The 18,371-nt window shown below is 37.5% G+C and overlaps 1 protein-coding gene across 7 annotated transcripts in view; it reads left to right on the top strand.

The window, feature by feature from the left end:
* The window catches only part of LOC128891134 (regulating synaptic membrane exocytosis protein 1), a 145,866-nt gene that overhangs the window by 92,031 nt on the left and 35,464 nt on the right, over nucleotides 1–18,371 (top strand). For all 7 annotated transcript variants that reach the window (XR_008460764.1, XM_054150368.1, XM_054150367.1 and 4 more), the window contains exons 12-15: nucleotides 4,324–4,448; nucleotides 6,953–7,065; nucleotides 7,165–7,238; nucleotides 7,827–7,885. Coding sequence is in view for 6 of the 7 variants with exons in the window: in XM_054150368.1 (XP_054006343.1) it covers nucleotides 4,324–4,448; nucleotides 6,953–7,065; nucleotides 7,165–7,238; nucleotides 7,827–7,885 (371 nt within the window). In the remaining variant the exon portion in view is untranslated. The remainder of the gene's footprint in view (nucleotides 1–4,323; nucleotides 4,449–6,952; nucleotides 7,066–7,164; nucleotides 7,239–7,826; nucleotides 7,886–18,371) is intronic.

Here is an 18,371-nt window from a genome sequence, read left to right as displayed (position 1 = left end):
AATATTTAGAAGTGTTCATTGAAGAACTACATTGGATGTATGTTTATAACGCAGAGGAAAAGTACTTCGTTCGTTTTAGATTACCGAAATAAATGTAGTTTGCATCATAATGTAGTCAAATAAATATATGTTTCATTTGCTGATAGTAAATTGAATAAATAAAATATTCCAAACTCAGGCACAAATATTTTCAGTGTTTTTCGAATACAATGTTACGTGAATTATTACCTTAAAAATTTTTTATAACAAATAAAATATTTTATTTTTAAAAATACTTGCATGGTCCGAAATAAAATATTTATTTACTATTTACTATTTAAAATACGTATTTTATCCAGTTCTGGACGTATCGTACATTGCTCCCAGGAGGGTCGAGGGGGCGCAGCCCTCTAGAATGTTTTTTAATTGACTACATTTAATCCAATGATTTATATTAAATAACCGAAAATATGTCACTCGGGCTACAAATAAAATAGAGATTTATTAAAATGATCCCTGTTCGAAGATTATAAATCTGTTGCCACAAGACAAGATCGCGTAACTTATGCTCGAAGTTTGAATTAAAAATTCATTTTTGGCGCGCATCGTACGTAGTATCGAATAAACCAGTTCACACAATCATTCGGACGTGATTCAATTTCAATGCGACTTTGTGACGCTAAATTGTTGCCGAGAAATATATTAACGAATTTAATATATCATCCACGAGCGTCGATCGACCCTACATTCGATCAACAACCCGACGCTCGACAGTTCTAACGTTAATTACTCAGAGCAAACACCATTAGATATCGAACATTTTACAAACGAAGAAGACACAGAGTTGACGAAATATACGAAAAATTTCACAGTTCCCCTCGAGCCATAAGAAACTAGACAGAACGATCGAATTTTCCAAAATGCCAGACCAAAACTCTCCTTAATCTTCCATCGTAGAACATTGGATGAGTCCATCTCGTTTTCGCGAGGCAAGACGAAGTGGATTATAAAATAGTGAGGGCGGCGGTTGTAACGAGGGGTAAAGAGGACGGCCGAGATGACCTGGACTGAAATTTACGCGAGACGTCGAAAGATTAACGGCACTGATTAGCTCGGATCTTTCGTTCCTGCGGGCCACAATTCGTTAATCTCGCGATTACTATCGTTCCCGATCCGTGGAACCTGTTGCATGGTATATGCGTATGTAACGGAGTTCATTAGTCGTCGCGTTAGTCGATGTGTATTAAATTACCTCGGCTTTAATCATGCACTTAGTTTGTTCCGCGGCGTGCGGACAGGCGTCAAGGGCTATATTCATTGTGTTTATGCCGTTTGCTTTTACCTGTCTATGAGTGATCTTTTTGGCTGTGATCAAATTTAGCGTTTTCTGCTACAACGTAATTCTGGATCCGTCAATGACTGGGTAGAGATAATTAGAGAGCGCTTTGGACCATTAACACGTTGACTGCGGCGTTCGAATTCGTGGTTGATACTACGCGGCGGAAGGAACGGAAAGAACGGCGGATAGTAACAACAGAGGTCGAGAAGCAAGACGGCGGCAAACACACTTTTTCTTTTCCAAGACTGAAACGGCCGAGAAGGTAAACAAACGGACTAATGATGAGGCCATATAGCAAGTTTCAAGTCGAAACATCGAAAATTCAAGGGTGGGGAGGAGCGTTCTAAAAGGAAGAAAGGACGAAACGCACACCGTGCGTCCGCCGCAGGTATTCGAACCCTAACCCGTACCGGGTTCCGGTACTTCGTATGATAGAATAACCCATCTAACCAGGTAACACAAGACGTCTGTAACCCGAGTAACCCGGTTGTATGCGCGTTATAATAATACACTAAAAACCATAGTTGTTACCATGTTTCTAAACGGTAATCAATTTTATTTCAATATCGTCCGTTTTCTACTCTACTGTCCATCCGCGAGAAGAAGGTCATGCAAGTGCTTACATTTACTTGTATTTACTACTCGTTAACTGTACTTATGTAGCAGAACAGAGACGTAAACACTTGTCCAGCCCTCTTCTTGCGGACGAATAGTACATCTATTGACATAAACAGTCACTCGAAGGAATCCCTATTTTGACCGGACATGTTACGAGTTTTGTGGGAAAATTACAGAACGCACACCGTGCGTCCTTCGCAGTCAACGTGTTAAGGGACGAGAATAATAAGTTCGGATTAAGGTAATTACAAGGTTTCCGAAAGACGCTTTGGAGTTTCGTCTTTTATTACCAAGCGTCAGCGTAATCGTGGTCGGCATCACCTTCCATGTTTAATTGCAACTACGTGCACTTTTATTTAAAATAAATACGTGAATAATATTTGTGTTCAGACTGCAGATATTGGTCGTTATTGAACTGGAGATATTATGCATTTGTGACACAAGCAAATGTGGCAAATACGTGTTAAACGTAATTAAAAAGTATATACACCTATACAAAACGAAATATTAATGTTAATTATGTATACTTTTTGTACGATTTTCATAGTAGTGTATACCACGAATGCATATAATCCGCAATCTAATCATTATTATTTTACATTTACAAACTTCTCGAAACAATAGAAATAAATTTTCATTTGACAATAAAGTAATTTATATGATTAGTGGAAAACTATTTGTGTATTTAACAGGAATCGATACGTTCTCAACTTATTATTTATGCTTCATGACGAGCATGTATTTGCACAGAAGCGTTTATCTGTTGTCAGTGAAATCACAGAGCTACTGTTCATTTATTAAATTGTGGACGTTATTCGTTTTCTGGGATGCTCGTCACATTCGAAAATTCCTGCATTGTTTCATTTATAAATGGCAGTCGAGATAAGTGACATCAAAAATTGGCTGCTTGAAACAGAGTTGTATTTCGAAACAAAGCTTCATTATCTCGTTGAAAATGGATCGTAGCGAGTTTAAAAAATTAAAGAGAGCAGAAACGGATTGAAACTACAGTTCGCTACAATTAAAGGATTGACGTAGGGTTGACAAAGGTTTGACATGTTTAAAGCGTATAAATAAATTGTCATTTTGCAAAAATGCATTTTGCAAAACGTTAGTTAATGCAGTTCGATGTAAACAAAATCTTGTTATTGCTTTAATAAAAATTCTTGGAAAAGCATGAAAATTCCAGTGGGCAAAGTGGTGCAACCCCTTTAATAATGATGGTTCTAAATAACGTTGATATGATTTTTCATCAAAAATATTGTTTATAGTAGCTTATAGTACTGTTGTTTGTTATTTTTAGTTCTTTTTACTATGAAAAAATTACTTCTTTTCTTTAATAATAAAATATTCGGAAAATAAACATTATAACATAAAAAACATAACATAAAAAAACAATAATTTGTTACCAAGTTGGTTACTATTTTGCAAGATTTTATAGATCGACGTTTTCAGTGTATATTAAAGCGTAATTATGAGGAGATAATGACTATGCAGTGCGAAATTGCATACGGCTGTCGTTCGTGTACGCCATGTAATAAAGTCTTCTTGACGTACGTATGTATAACGTTATTGGTTCGCGTATCAAGGCTCGTTTAATTTATAATTTTGCACAAAGGCCCGTGCTTCGAATACACTGAAATTTTCAACTCTGTATGAAGTAGCCGTGATGAATACTAATTTACAAACATAAAGGTCAACTGCACACCCTCTCTGATGGCTTTTACAACTTTTTTCAATATTATTTATTATTCCGGGGCCATGTAGCTAGAAATTTTTACCTGAATATTGAAGCCCTCAGCTTCGTGAAACTATCGAATAACTTGCTTTCATGCAAATTAACAATTATCCGGCACTGGCTATTTAGCAATGAAGCTGAATACCTGTAAAATGACCATCTAATTACGAATTTGATCATCGTTCGAAGCGTATTGAAACGGTGTTTTTTCTGTATTAATACGATCTATTTTTTGTCTTTTCTATAAAAGACTTTTAAGTAGCAACAACTCTTTGCGAATACTAGTAATGACATAGCATTTATAAATATATCATTACGAACTTTAATATTTGTACGTTACGTTAATTACATCTTTTCGATACATTTCTATTTTTCTATTTACTTAAAGCCTCCACTCGAGTTATTAACACTCTCACACCTGGCGTCCCCGATCGAGGACACGAAATTTAAATATTACTGACGCTATCGTTTAGGGTGAATGTCTTTACTTGTACGCGCGAAGAACGACCAGTTTTCCTCGAAAACTACACTTATATAGGACTTTTTTCCTAAGAGCTAAATAATGTTTTGTAAAAATTGTTTAGCGGTGGAACCGTAACTGCGCATGTTTCAGGAATCCCTTTATTAAACTTTCAACTTGTTTTTGCAGTGGCTGGTTTTGGTCTAAGAGTGGTAGGTGGTAAAACAGGGGCTGATGGCCATACTTTTGCATACGTGATGTGGACGGTGCCAGATGGACCAGCAGCAAAAGCTGGTATACTGCGGAACGACAAGGTATGAGAACTTCGTACATTTTTTCGCTACACGAAACGCGCTTGCTTTAATATGTAAACTTAAAGAAGCACGCTGATCCGGTGTCCCTTTTTCCGCGTCGCGTTTTATCGAACGTTTCATAATGAATTAAGGTTTAAGAAGAGTTTGAAATTCAAATACGGTTCAAGGAATATCCACATTGACGATCCTTCGCGAGAAACACTCTGGAAAATGTTGTTTCTCTTTCTGGACGTTTGTATAAAGTACGATTTATTTTTTAAATATCGAAGAGGATAATATTAAAGACAAAAACTCTTTTGCGTCAAGGGAGCACATCGCAGTTACAGCTCGAAAATAGACGCGTTTTCGTAAATTGTTTTTGATCGAACAATGCAAGTAAATAATTTTATTGCTTGTTATATTAGTATAATAATAATTTTAATTTAGAATAAAATAAAAGCCAAGTCTCGACAACGCGAATCTATTGTTTAGCGCATAACGTTATTGTAAGCGGTTAATGCGTGAGAGTATCGAGAAGCATTCTCTCCAGCTGTGATTTTAATTAAGTTATCGACAGCTGCGCGTAACGGAAACGCGGTACAGACGCAAACGTCAACTGGTATACTATACCTCGGAAAAACGTACGAATTCATTGACATATGGTCTTTGAATTTTACACGATGTATATAATTCAAACGCGTGGTAATTATACGTTTTACACACCGCAACTAATCGCTTATAACGTAACTAATATCAATTTCAAGTACTCCAGTGAATAGTGCGTCACACAGTGCTTCTCCTTCCTAAAGCGTATTTGTTATTAAGCCTGATATCACGTAGTAGTTATAGATCTTTCACTCGTCAACTAATTCCTTTCAAAATACCTAATTGAAATTAAAAATATTTTACTAAACGTAGGTGCGAGCTATTTCGTCTCTTGAATTATAATATGTAAAATGTTATTTAGCGAAATGTATATTAATTCACATCTACCATTCGATCGCTATTCGAAGCGCGTTTAGTAACTTAAGACAGTGAAAATTATGACGACATTATTGAAACAAAATTGAAACTTTTACGTGAACCCTACCAACAGTTTCCAGAGCTTTGGAATACTTTCAAATTTTTATTCTTGGCTTTCGCTAGATTTATTTTTATATTTTAGTTTTAGAGCATTCGTTTGAAATATCGATAGCTTTATTTGATCTGGAAACGGAAATCCAAAACAGAGATTTTCAAAGAGCTACAAAGCCGTGCGGTGAGCTCCTATGGCATTTTTATCGTTTCATAGATTCTGTTTTGTCATCCGTATAAATTTTACATTTACTTCTCCAACAGTGCAGCAATACTTTCTTTAACAATCGAACGAAACGAATATTAAACGCCTCTGCTTTTTGGATTTCGATCTTCTTGTTCGGTAAATTTTGGCTCCTGTCGGATTCTAATTAGAGCAAATTACAGGGACATTCGATAGATGTTCTGTGTTTGCGTGGTATCGACCAATCCGTAATTAATTATAATTAACTCTGACATCAAATTCACCTATATTGTCTCGAAGTCTGCATGTATATTCTTGTTTTGTAAAACATGGATCACAAAATCGATTACTGTTCGAATAGTGTAAAGTATAGTGTTATTTATTTTACTCAACAACTTGAATTCGATTTTCTTACGTCTACACTTAGTACACTTACACTTAGTAGGTACATGTATACATTTTACATATAAATATAAATATAGTATAGTTTACTAGAATAGTGTGCTAGAATTAAAAATACGTGAATATAAAGACTCAGAATTCATTTCTACACCTAGTAGATGTATGTAGGTATACGTACATTTTGTATACATTATATAAATCGGATATATCCCATGCATATAATAACATTGATTGAACATCAAAATCCTAAAGTCCCTTTGGGAAAGTCTTTAATATCTGAAAATAAACAAACAAAGTGCAAACTAATAATGCCAAAGGGAAAGTTTCCTTAATTCATTGTGAAAAATTCATCTCGTGAATCAGCCGAAGTTTTCAGCTTATTTCCATCGACAGCCGGCAATTTAGTAAATCGATCCGTTCAAAGATCGCGGAAGTTCGTATTCAGCAGACGCGATCGTTCCTGGTCGGATGATATTTGCCAAGTTTGCGCGCGGAAGCTTCGTATAATCAGCGACAGCACCCCGCCTTCCATTTCAAGCATCAAATTATCCACCACTCTACGTTTCATACTTCGTTTACCGGATCGTAAATCTAACGCGTGTTTATGAAATTCTTAACTCGCCCGTAATTCGAAGTGCGCTTTCAACAAGTTACACGGGAAAAAATGAGACGCTCGTTTTCTCGTAATAAAGTAAAGAGCGTTCCTTATCTCCGCGACACTTGCCAACTCTGGAACGAGAGGAAATGCGAAACGAAGAAACTTTTGCGTTGGGTCGATAACTGTAGCCGACGTAACCGGCTGACAATTTAAACTGCCGTTTTCTTCACGTAAACGGAGAAGTTGAATTAAAATCTTTTTCCCCAGGTGTTAGAATGGGGCGGAGTGTCATTGGTGGATCGAAGCTACGAGGAAGTCGTCCAGATAACCGACCGCGGCGACGACGTAGTCGAGCTGGTGGTGGAGCACGTTTCCGATACGTAAGTACCGTAGATAATTGAACACCGACAGCGAGAAGGAGCCGAGTCGAATCCGCGAATCGATTGTATCATCGACACTTTTGCCTGATGCGAATGCAGCGTGGACATGCCCGATGATCTAGGTACGGTACCGACGACGGGAAAAGTGCCAGGAAATATGGGCCTGCTGATGGGTGAGTACAACCGAGATCAATTCACGTTAACGCGTTGATTGCTACATTCGTAGATATTTCTACGAGGCGAAAATTTTGTTTGGAGACAGATGGAAAGTATACGGAGTGGCCTGCATAAATCAGGACACCTAAATATCTCTTCCAATCGCAGCGATAGGAACACGGTATTGTCGCGAAATAAGCGATTCGGTCGGGACTGGCGATATGTGCTGAGTTAAGGTCGATTCAAACTATAACGACACGGACCGTCACGTTCCGACAACGACACGTACCGGCACCGACAAGACAAAACATCGAAACACGCGTTTTAATGGAACTATTCACAGAATATACAAAATCAAATGAAACCAGTTTCATTCTGAATCAATTGAATAAATCTCTTTATCGACGAATTTTCTTTATCCTTCGATGGTCGCCTTCGAATATGTTTGGAAATTATTGCTCTGTTATATATTTTTGTCAATATTGCACAAATATTGCGAACGGCGCGAGTAATGTAAACGCCCTGCACAATTTTATCATGTTTGTCTCCCACCAAGTGTGGGAGTGTCGGTGCTGTTCTGACGAAGAATGTGAAATGTTTTACAGAAGCGGAAACGGATAAAACGCCCTCATCACCGACGCGCAGGAAACTGCCAAAGACGCCGGTATAACGAGTTCATAAATTGACACCTACACATGACCGTCTTCTCTTTCTTTTCTGTCTTTCTCTCATTTCCACGCAATGTACACGCATACGCATCCTACACGGGTATAAACCTCGATTAGACCGAGTTTTATTAGTGTAGCGGAAAGAGAAGTGCAACAGCACCATCTACGCTTAGCAACCGGAAGGATCCTCACCGCCTCTCTCGGTCTATCGCTTTGTATATATCTCACGATCCGTATCCAATGCGAATTACCGAGCCACCGTACTACGTTACGTAGGAACTCGATGTGTAGGAACGGAACAAAAAAAAAAAAAAAAAAAAAAAAAAGAAGTAGCGGCTGCGACGCGGTAGAACGTAAATCATCGCCTTCGATGTAAATAACGACGTGCGCTCTTCGGTATAAACGAGACGCGAGAGCGCTAACGTTTTCGAACGATTCGACCAGAGAAAGAACGGAGGATGAAACGGAAACGTACGGCCACGAACGAATTCTCCAGCCGGTTATTCGTTATACTTTTGTTCCTCGAGGAGAGATTTATTGCCCGAACTCTGTTCTCACTGGCCACTCGACGATACCTCGTTGAATCTCAACACGGTTTTCGGGCGTTCGCAACGGAAGTTTCGACCGGGGCTGAGACTACTTGTTCCAATTCATCTGTGTTCGGATCTATACTTTGTGATTCGAAATCACGACGAATGTTGTTCGAATAATTGCAGTGCCGGAACAATAGTTGATCGGTAATGTTGGAAAGTATCGGCATGTAATTCGAATACTGGACTATTTGAACGCGATTGGGATACTTGAATAGTTGGATATTGACTATTAGAATACAATAGGAATATTGATCAAATAAATACAATTCGAATATATCGCGATACGGATACTACACGAATCGATAATTATCCAGAAAAGAGTGAGAGAACACCGATTTCGATGATTTTGAAATCATCGGATGGATTAAAATACAGATGCTTAAACTCAAACGTCATTGATACATTCGATTACGTTAATGGATACTATTTATATATAATTCCATCGATAATGGATTATAATAACAAAGAATATTCGATGATATTAATTATATGATTGCCTTGGATAGCGAATTACTATACGATATATTCGAATACAGGTATTCAAGTCGAGAGATATTCAAATACTGATATTTGAATTGCAAATGTTCGAATAATTTGAATGGCCGAATAATCAAAATTTTGTCGTAAGTTTCGAACATTTATAAATACCGAAATACTAAATTAATCGAGTAATCTCAACCCCTAATTGAGATGATACATTTCCGACGTATTCCCAATTCTGCTGCGTGGAAAATTTTAAGTCCTAAGCTATGTCGTTTTATATTACCAAAATTCAAAGACTAAGTGTAAATATTTCGTAATAAAAACACGAAATTATAAAACAAAAAAAAAAAAAAATAGAACAAACAAGTTCAGAGTGGAAGTACTAAAGGATTTAACGATAAGTGCGTGATAAGAGTATTTTAAATGAAAGAAAAATATTTTCTTTCGGTTCCTCTAATAACAAAAATATGAAAACATATTTCAGAAGGAATGTTTAAATAACAATTTTAAACATCTTATATTTTATTTCACATTATTGTTATTAGTAATAACACATATCACTTAATTACTAATTTAAACCCTTAGCCCTTTTGGTACTTCCAATTGTTACCGTTGAGTAGAGATGGCCGCGAGATTTGTCTAACAATGAGTTGCCGTGGAATTTACAATTTCAAAATAGTTCGTAAAAGATATCGAGCAGCACACTGTACATATATCGAAGGTAAAATTTTATACACATTTGTATTTCAACGAAGAAATTGATGATTGCATGATTAAAATGATTCCATTCTCTTCTGACACGTGACACGAAGCACAACAATTCAAAGATTTGATATTCGTTAATTTTTTAACACATTTTGTCCCCATCGGTGTGTTTAAAGATGAATGTAAATAATTACACAACCAATGGTTGTTCTCCATTTAACAGAGTGCAATTGTACTTTTATATCAATATTAAATAATACATAAAATTACATTTTACATACTATAACGTTATATTACCAAATTCTTCACTCTTTAACCTGCTGTGAATCTTTTTTCACGTGAAATTTGTACGACTAAATTTTTGCAATTTAATTTAAGGGCATTGCGTTACGATATTTGTAAAATGTAAATGTAATTCATTCGATGCGACGATAACTTTCGAATTGAACTTTGTTTTATTGTCACAGAATTACTTACAATCGACATTGTTGGTACACAGGTTTACAACGAAAACAAAGCTTCATGAAGATAACGACGGAATTGTCTCGTTATCGTACAATTACGAATCTTGTTCTGATTAACGAGGAGCTTCATTTCGATAAAAGTATCGCAACAAAAACCATAATTCCATACTGAAGTATAACTTGTGTATCGCGCATCGGTGAAATAGAATCTCTTTCTTTTTCAACGTTAGATTACGAGAAGCAGATCGTGCACGATATATCACTGAATTATCACATTGAATATTTAATTTGTATGTACGTTAAAATCGTACTTGATTAACGAGAAGACTCGCAACAAATCAAAAATCGTCCAACTACACCGACCATTCAATTTGTATATTTGTAACGTAAACCGATAATGATTACTCTAGACGTTCGTGTTGTACGATTGCAACAGAGTTCAAACTGACAATCCATTTTACGAAGGACGGAATTTTTTCATCACGGAATTGTGCAAGAAGAGGCCACCTCCGTTCTGTCTCTTGGAAAAGTCGTAGAAATCGACGCGATCGAGCTCGTTTCGGTTTTCGCAACGGATTTAGGAGAAAAGAAATAACGTAGGCGTTGATGAATGGTATTAAATGGTGATACTTCCCGTGATTTCAAGTCTTTCCGGAGATAGAAACTAATTCGTACGCTTCAGATCGATGTTTTTCATTCGACGACGCTTCAACGAAAAGCAACAATTTAGTGGAAACGTGCGTCACGAAGACGAATGTCTTCTCGATAGAAAGTGAATTAAATGCCACGAGCGAGAAACGGTTTCTTATATCGATTCTAGATGCTGTATCTAGCTAGGGATCACCCACGCATAAATGTCAACCGTCACTCGGACAAAGTCCTGGCTTGCTAGAGACGATTTTATTATCGTTGTCCTCTGTACGAGTACTTGTAAGCCATAATCGTGTATCTTTGTTTGGGTGGATCCATAATTATACAGGGTCTCTGACAATAGGTGTACGTCGTATATAAGTAGAAGTTGTTATGCTCTGAAATTGGAACATATCGAACGACAATTTTCGTTTGTAGGAAGATTATTTTGTTTCATTTTTTTTTTTTTTTTTCGTTATTAATAACGGAATACCGTATATTTTTCTCCCTTTCTCGAGGGAGAATAATATATATATATATATCGAGCAGTGTTTTACGAAGAGTCCGCCGTTCCGTTCTTCCTGTTCGTGAATACAGCAGAAAGCATCTGTTATGTTAATTCGCGGAGGAACTCTGAGAATGTTGCACGTCGATTACCGCGGATAACAAAAGCAAAACTGAAATCGAAATATCCCGTTGTTCGTGACAGTATATAAATCGACGGCATTTCCGATATTTTCTGCGCGTTTCCTTCATCATTCTGACGCAAAGTTTCGAGATTGTACAGCCTTATCCATCAGTCTTGAGGATAATACAACTATGCGTTACGTCACCTTCAGAAGAAACAGCAATATGTAATACATAATGGTAATAGATGAACGGTAGCAAAGTTGTTATTTTTAATTTTCTTGTTATTACCGTGCACGCAACTTTCAAGGATATCGGAATTTGAATACATAGAATCACTATCGCGTCAAAGAGGGAAACGTAATTTGTAGATAACCCGTGATAACTTTCGTTTTATACAACGTAATAGGACGTCAGTTAATCAAGTAGCAATACCGATGGCCTCATCATTACAAATTTGATTTACCGAATAATTAATTCGGTAGAAACTTCGTATACAGCGGAATTAATTATTAATTATTAATTTGATTTTAAAATATCCTTTATATATTATATATGCTAATTTCACTTTATTAACATTCCATTTATGATCCACAAATTTTAATTGCTTTTAGAATTATTGGCACCCTTATAAAGTTATCTTGTATTCGATTTGTACGTAATTTGCAATCGAACATTCTAGTCTGCGTCGTCTGCATTCCGTTCATCGTTGAAATTTTCATTCCGTTTTCGAGACCGTTGAAATGTGAGAAACGCCCGTTACGCTCGTTTTTGAGCGAGTGCAACGAAGGCATTTCTCGAATCGGCTAATTGGAATTCACGGCGGTTGACGAATTAAAAATTTATGAAGTCGGTCATCCAAGAGACGTCGACGATCTAATTAAAATTAGCACCGTCGAACGAAGAAGAAATAATTGCGCTACTTTTACTTGACGAATGGGTTTTGTATAAAATTATTCGTCGAATGCACGGTTGCCTTTAAGCAACAAAAATGAAAAGCGTTGCGAATTACTTTCTGCAGTAATCAAATTTTATTCATTACCGCGTTATTTACTTGAAAGATGTAGAAGCATTTCATTCGAGGGCCGTCTACTATAGAATTTTATTTAAGAAATGTTTCGGCCATCAAGATTTATGGTCCTTTTCAGTGTCTGTGATTTGCTCATTACTGTAATGTATTCAAGAAAATGTTCATTCAGTGGACCGTTACCAGAATGTTACCAGAAAACTTTGTTTTATAATTAGAAAAGTATCCACTAGGAAGGAACAGAATTTTTTAGAGTTATATATTTAAATATTTAGTTAAATATTTATTTTCAGAATGTTCTTATCTCTTCTAATAATCAATTGAATATTAAGTATAGATATTTCTTTGTATTTCGTATTTCAATGCGAATGACATTGTATATGTGTATACATTTTTTTATTAAATTCTCCAGATTGTTAAAAATTCTCGAACAAGCTTTTCAATCATTGAAAAATGAGAAATCCCAGGGAAACGTAATCACTAACCTAGGAAACCGGGTTTGTCTACAATCACAAGTCTCTTTTGACGCAATAGTTGCGTGTGCATTCGTCGAATGTGGAGTATTAACGTGTACCATTACATCGGTTCATTTTGTTTTTTTCTATTAAGGGGATATATCACGGTAATGAACCGAAAAGAACAGTACGTTTGAATATTTACGTAAGAAACGTATCAATTTTTTTATAACATTCAATGAATTTCTCCATCTACGCGATCATAGAACGTTGCCGGTCGCGAATGTGTTAAATTACATATATACCCAATTCTCGTTTCAAATTCAATATCATACCATTTAATTTACCGTCGGAAATCATATGGAAATACGTCTTTTCAAAATTTTATTTAAAAAACGACGGACAATTTATCTTCGCACGAGTGATTTGCCTTAAGCCAGTTTAAAAAAAAAAAAAAAAAAAAAAAAAGAGAGAGATGGGTTTAATAAAAATAGTATCCAACCGAAATAATATTTCAGAAAACAGAAACGGTTTCGAAACTTCTGTATTCCAGAAAATGTAAAAAGAATGGATCGCGAGGATCTTATCGTGGCGTTTCCCTTAATGTCGACGTTCCATGTTCCATTCTTAATGTCTACGCTCGCGGGATCAGAGCAATTAACACAGATGCTTTCAGCGTGATCGAACCTATGTACTTTCCTTAATCGAACGAAGCTGGTTCGTTCGGTACACGCGATGAATTTCCGTTGTTTGAAGGAGCGCACGACAATCGATCTAAGTAAACGCTAAGAACTATGTGCGTCCGTGCACCGGTTGTGTGTAATTTAGAGTAGAGAAGCGAGCGGCGCGGCGAAGTAGTACAGCCGCGAGTTTGTTGCGTCATGTTGCGCTCTATCCGACCGCGTATACCTCGAGGATCGTCGAACCATCGATCGATGGAAAATGAACGAAAAAGTGCCGGGAAACGCCTCGAGTATACGCGGTCTATCATACAGAACACATATAAGCGGAATATAACCATGACTCATCACCCTCCCCTGAAACCTTCGCGAGAGAGAACGAATGTTACACGCTTTCCGTTTGCCTTTTCGCTCGAAGAAAATCGTCCTAATCGAAGCACTGGACAGATGCCTATGGTCGTGTTCCATCTGATCACGTTACAGAACGGAAAACGAGAGTGTCAGTTGGGGCGAGTTGCGGCGTCGCCGTTCTTCTCCTTTCTTCCGCTTCGTCTCCTGTACAACTCCGTTTTGGTCTTGCGTGGGAAACGTCCCATTAGTTTTCGGATTAAATTTCGTTCAAGTCTTTGGCAGATGATCTTTAATGAAGCTACGGAGTAGCATGGCAGAATTGCTTCTGTTTTGAAATAAAAAAAAGTTATATTTCTGCTGTTGTCATCGATGTCACGAAGGTTAGAAGGAGGCTTTTGTACAATTGCTCTGCTGGCAATCGAATAAGCTCATGCAAGCTGATACAGTTTGAAATGCCGAGGATGATGGCGTAACTTTTGATGGCGTAACTTTTGATGGCTTCCGATTAATGATTTCCAAGATATGTAAGTTTAACATTTTGAGGGGTATTGACATACACAGGACGAGGTATTTAAAATAGGCTACCTGAATAATTCGCTTACTTTTAACGATAGAAAAAGAAAGTATCGAACAAGAGTTGTTTGATTTCGAAAGGCACGTAACGTGGTGCCAATAACTTTTTTATCGGTGGAAGCGTACAGGAGATATGAAGGTCGACTCTGCTTTTTCAAATAGATTGATACATGCAGTTTCTAATATACACTCTGATAGAACGTTGTACGGCAAATGCAATGATCTACAGTTCAAGTTCATTTAAGGTTGCACAGACTGAGTTAATATAAAATTAATTGTTCTTAAAATCGACCTTCATACTTCCATTGACAAAAAAGTTATTGGCATCACGTTAGGTGAACGAATTACACGAATTAATTGAAATTAAGGTGGCCTGTTTTAAATGCCTCATCGTGTATGTGTCCATTTGCTTTTATATCAAATTTATCAAATTTATTACCTACGAGCACAATATCTTAAGAATTTAAAACTATGCCATACTAAAGTGAGATAACATATATGCACGTTAAAATCAATTTATGGATAAAAGTTACTTTGGTCTGCGTCTATTCGATTAAAGGAAAAAATATCCATTTAAAATTCGCCCTTCAAAAGGTTAAATTCTCAGAAGACCTATCGATCTATTTTTCCAATATGTAAACAATATTTTGTTATCTATTAGTGAGATGCCATTGTATGCTCCTATTGTTATATAAATATAATAAAAATATAAATATAAATTAGACAACGATTCTAATAGACAAAATGAATATTGTATTATACTAATTTTGTCCAAATAAAAAACATTATCGAGTTTAACTATATTTCCAAGTTTATACGCTCAATTTGTAACTGCTTAGTCAACATTCTTTGTATATCTTTTAGTCGCGTACATATTTAGGACTAAGTTATCAAATTATTCGTAACGAATTATCCCAACGAACATCGAAGTGAATTCATTTTAATTAATTATTAATTTCTCGAGTTACTTTCTCTTTATAGACCAATCAAGAGTTTATTCGCTTCCAATCCTTAATATTAATCAACGATCACCTGCCAAAGATCTTGAGAACAATTGATCCGAAAAATGAAGGAGAACGTTCCCCGCGTGAGCTCTCGGCGGACGTCGACCAAGCTCCCAAGAGTCGAATTTCTCGCTTTGGTCTCTCGCTCTCGATAACCACTCCTTAGCACGTAGTCGATCCGGCTGTTGCGAGCGAACGTAACGCACGCTCGACGTGACGCCTAGTCCGAGTACTATTCACGCGAATCGTCCCAGAATCTGTGTAACCGGATGTAAAGATAGAGAAAATAAATTCAAGGAAGAAACGAAGAACATAGGAGAGATTCTTGCACGAAAGCTCGAGCTGCAATTCGCGCGCGGTGACTACACTCCTTTCTTGGCTTATAGTTTCCTTCATCGAACGATAGACATGTGCGAACGCAGAGAGGAAATACGATAAATCGGTGTTGGGCAACGCGATTACCGAGCGATCGGACATGATCTGATTTGGAACGTTACAAATTACTGCTCCACGACTGTAGATTGGTTTCACTTTCGCTGTTATTGGTTCGTTTATCGGTTCGTGACGTTTGTGAGTGATTATTGAAAAAAGTAACGAGAAGGTAATCGAGAAAAGTAATCGCTGTCCAACTCAAGGATGTGTAAGGGTACATTTGTACATATACACTTGGTGGTTAGATATCGCGCGTACCTGTATCAGCGTGAGTGCCTGTGCGCGACCTTCTCTGCTACCCTTCTTCACTTTGCGTTTCTCTTCACCTGTGTATATCTCCTCCCTTCTTCCTTCACACATCTCTATTCTTTACTCTCCTATACGGCTCTGTGAAGCTGCACGAGACACACTTTCTCTGTACCTCTGAACTGTGTTCCGCCTCACGTGTACTTCCGGTGGTCGTCTCTGCCGCATCGACGTTTATCTACGTGTTCTCTGTAACCCACAAGACTTCGTATGTACGTCCATGTAACTGTTCTGCCGAATACCCCGCCGCTTCCCCCATGCCCATCCTAAAAACGAAATTGTTTGGCTACGAAAATGACAAAAAGAGAAATAAGACCCGCTGATGAAAGAGAAAAGAAAAGGAAATGTAAGTTGTCCATGTTGAACAAACTTAGCATATTGGCCCTCCATGCTACTCTCTCCCAACTGGCACGACTCTAGTTGTATATTAGCGTTCATTTTCTTTTGCGGCTCGTTCCTTGCGTACTCCCCTTGTTTCTTTTCTTTCGTTTCTTTCTGTTCGAACGTTATACCCCGCGTCCTAATTGACAGTCGCGCGGCGACAAAATCGCTCGTTGCCGAGAAGAGTGGTGGCAACCGTGTAGGTTCTGTTCGCCGTATCTTCTTAAGATGTTTTCGTCGATTACATTTTAACGAAGTCCGTCAATCGGTCGAACAAGGATAGAAGAAGGAGAGAAGGAAGGAAAGACAGAAGATGCTCTATCCTTGTTTGACGGGAAACAAATGGTGGAAAATCTTCAAGAAGACACCCCCCAGATGTTGTCGGGGGTAGTGTGGAATTCCTATCCACTGAAAACCACCGGTGGTAATACTTCGCTCGACGGCAACGCTGACCTGTCCCAACTCTTGCCGCGATTCGGTTATGCCGATCGCACACGGGTGCAAACCGATCAGTTTCAAACCACTCTGAAACTATAATAATTTAGTTGCACGCGACCGTGGATCTAGGTGAAACAAAGATAGCGGAGTTGGTAAAACAAAGAGCGCAAACGGTTTGCAACGCTAATATTAAATCGGTTGCGCGCCGTGTGCGATCGGCCATACGCGAACGATTTTGTCGCCGCGCGATTGTCAGTTAGAACAAGGCGATACATGTGGCTACTTCGTCGTCTAGCAGTGATCGGCTCATAGTTTATTTCGATCGTTTCCCACCGAGCCTCGTCTGTTTCGTTTTCTCTGCTACCCTGTATTCCTTCGTTTCACAAGTTTATAACGTAATGAATGACAAGAGGCATGCAATGTACTGAACGTAGCTGTCGATAGAAGACTTCATTCAGGAATAAAAGGCTTGGATACAGAACGTTCGCAGAGACACAGTCACGAATGAGAAGCGAAGCAAGACTGGACACAGTAGCTGTCAAATTAGTTCTCGTTCGTAGTTATTGATCCGCAAAGCTCGATCCTTAGACTTTCGAGTTATAGTATTATCTGTTTCGATATTAGTTACACAAAAAGTTCGTCTTTTTCTTTTTCTTTTGCTTTGCACAAAATAGTGCAAGGGGTTAATTTTTATTCTATCAGAGGTAGCGTCCTCGTTGTTGCGGATGCATAAATTGTGTTAAATCAAAGTTCGAAGAATTACGAACATCTCGTATTTTTGTGTTGCGTACAAAGTATTGTAGGTTTGAAAATATTTTATGTAAATTAATCCTTTCAAAGTACTGCGACATGTAATTAATAGACATTTTTTACTAGCCAATAACCCATTCGAGTGGTTGATGCAAGTATAAATATCTGATTGCAGAAAATCCTATAAAACGTATTTACTTTTTCTCACAATCAAATGCGAAACGATAGATTAATTTCTTCTTTCCATCTATACCGCAGAGATGGGCAAACTTATTACCTAAATGTAAATTTCGAATGACGAATAAGAGATGAATCATTTTTTATCTGCTATTCGTTGAATAAAAATTAGAATTTTAGTTGTACAATGAAATATTTCACAACGATTGATGTTAATCGAGGAAACACAATCTATAGATATCTATGCGGTGTTCTTATTCGTCATCTATTATTCAAATATAATTTTTCCCATCTCTCCGCTTATCCGTTTCCTGTATCTCTATATCTCTTTTTTCAGGCGCTATATATTCTACTCTCGTTCTCTCTCTCTCTCTCTCTCTCTCTCTCTCTCTCTCTCTCTCTCTCT

The sequence above is a fragment of the Hylaeus anthracinus genome, unplaced genomic scaffold, assembly GCF_026225885.1.
Source record: "Hylaeus anthracinus isolate JK02 unplaced genomic scaffold, UHH_iyHylAnth1.0_haploid 12001, whole genome shotgun sequence".
Classification (NCBI taxonomy): domain Eukaryota; kingdom Metazoa; phylum Arthropoda; class Insecta; order Hymenoptera; family Colletidae; genus Hylaeus; species Hylaeus anthracinus.
This window is presented reverse-complemented; position numbering and strand designations above follow the sequence as displayed.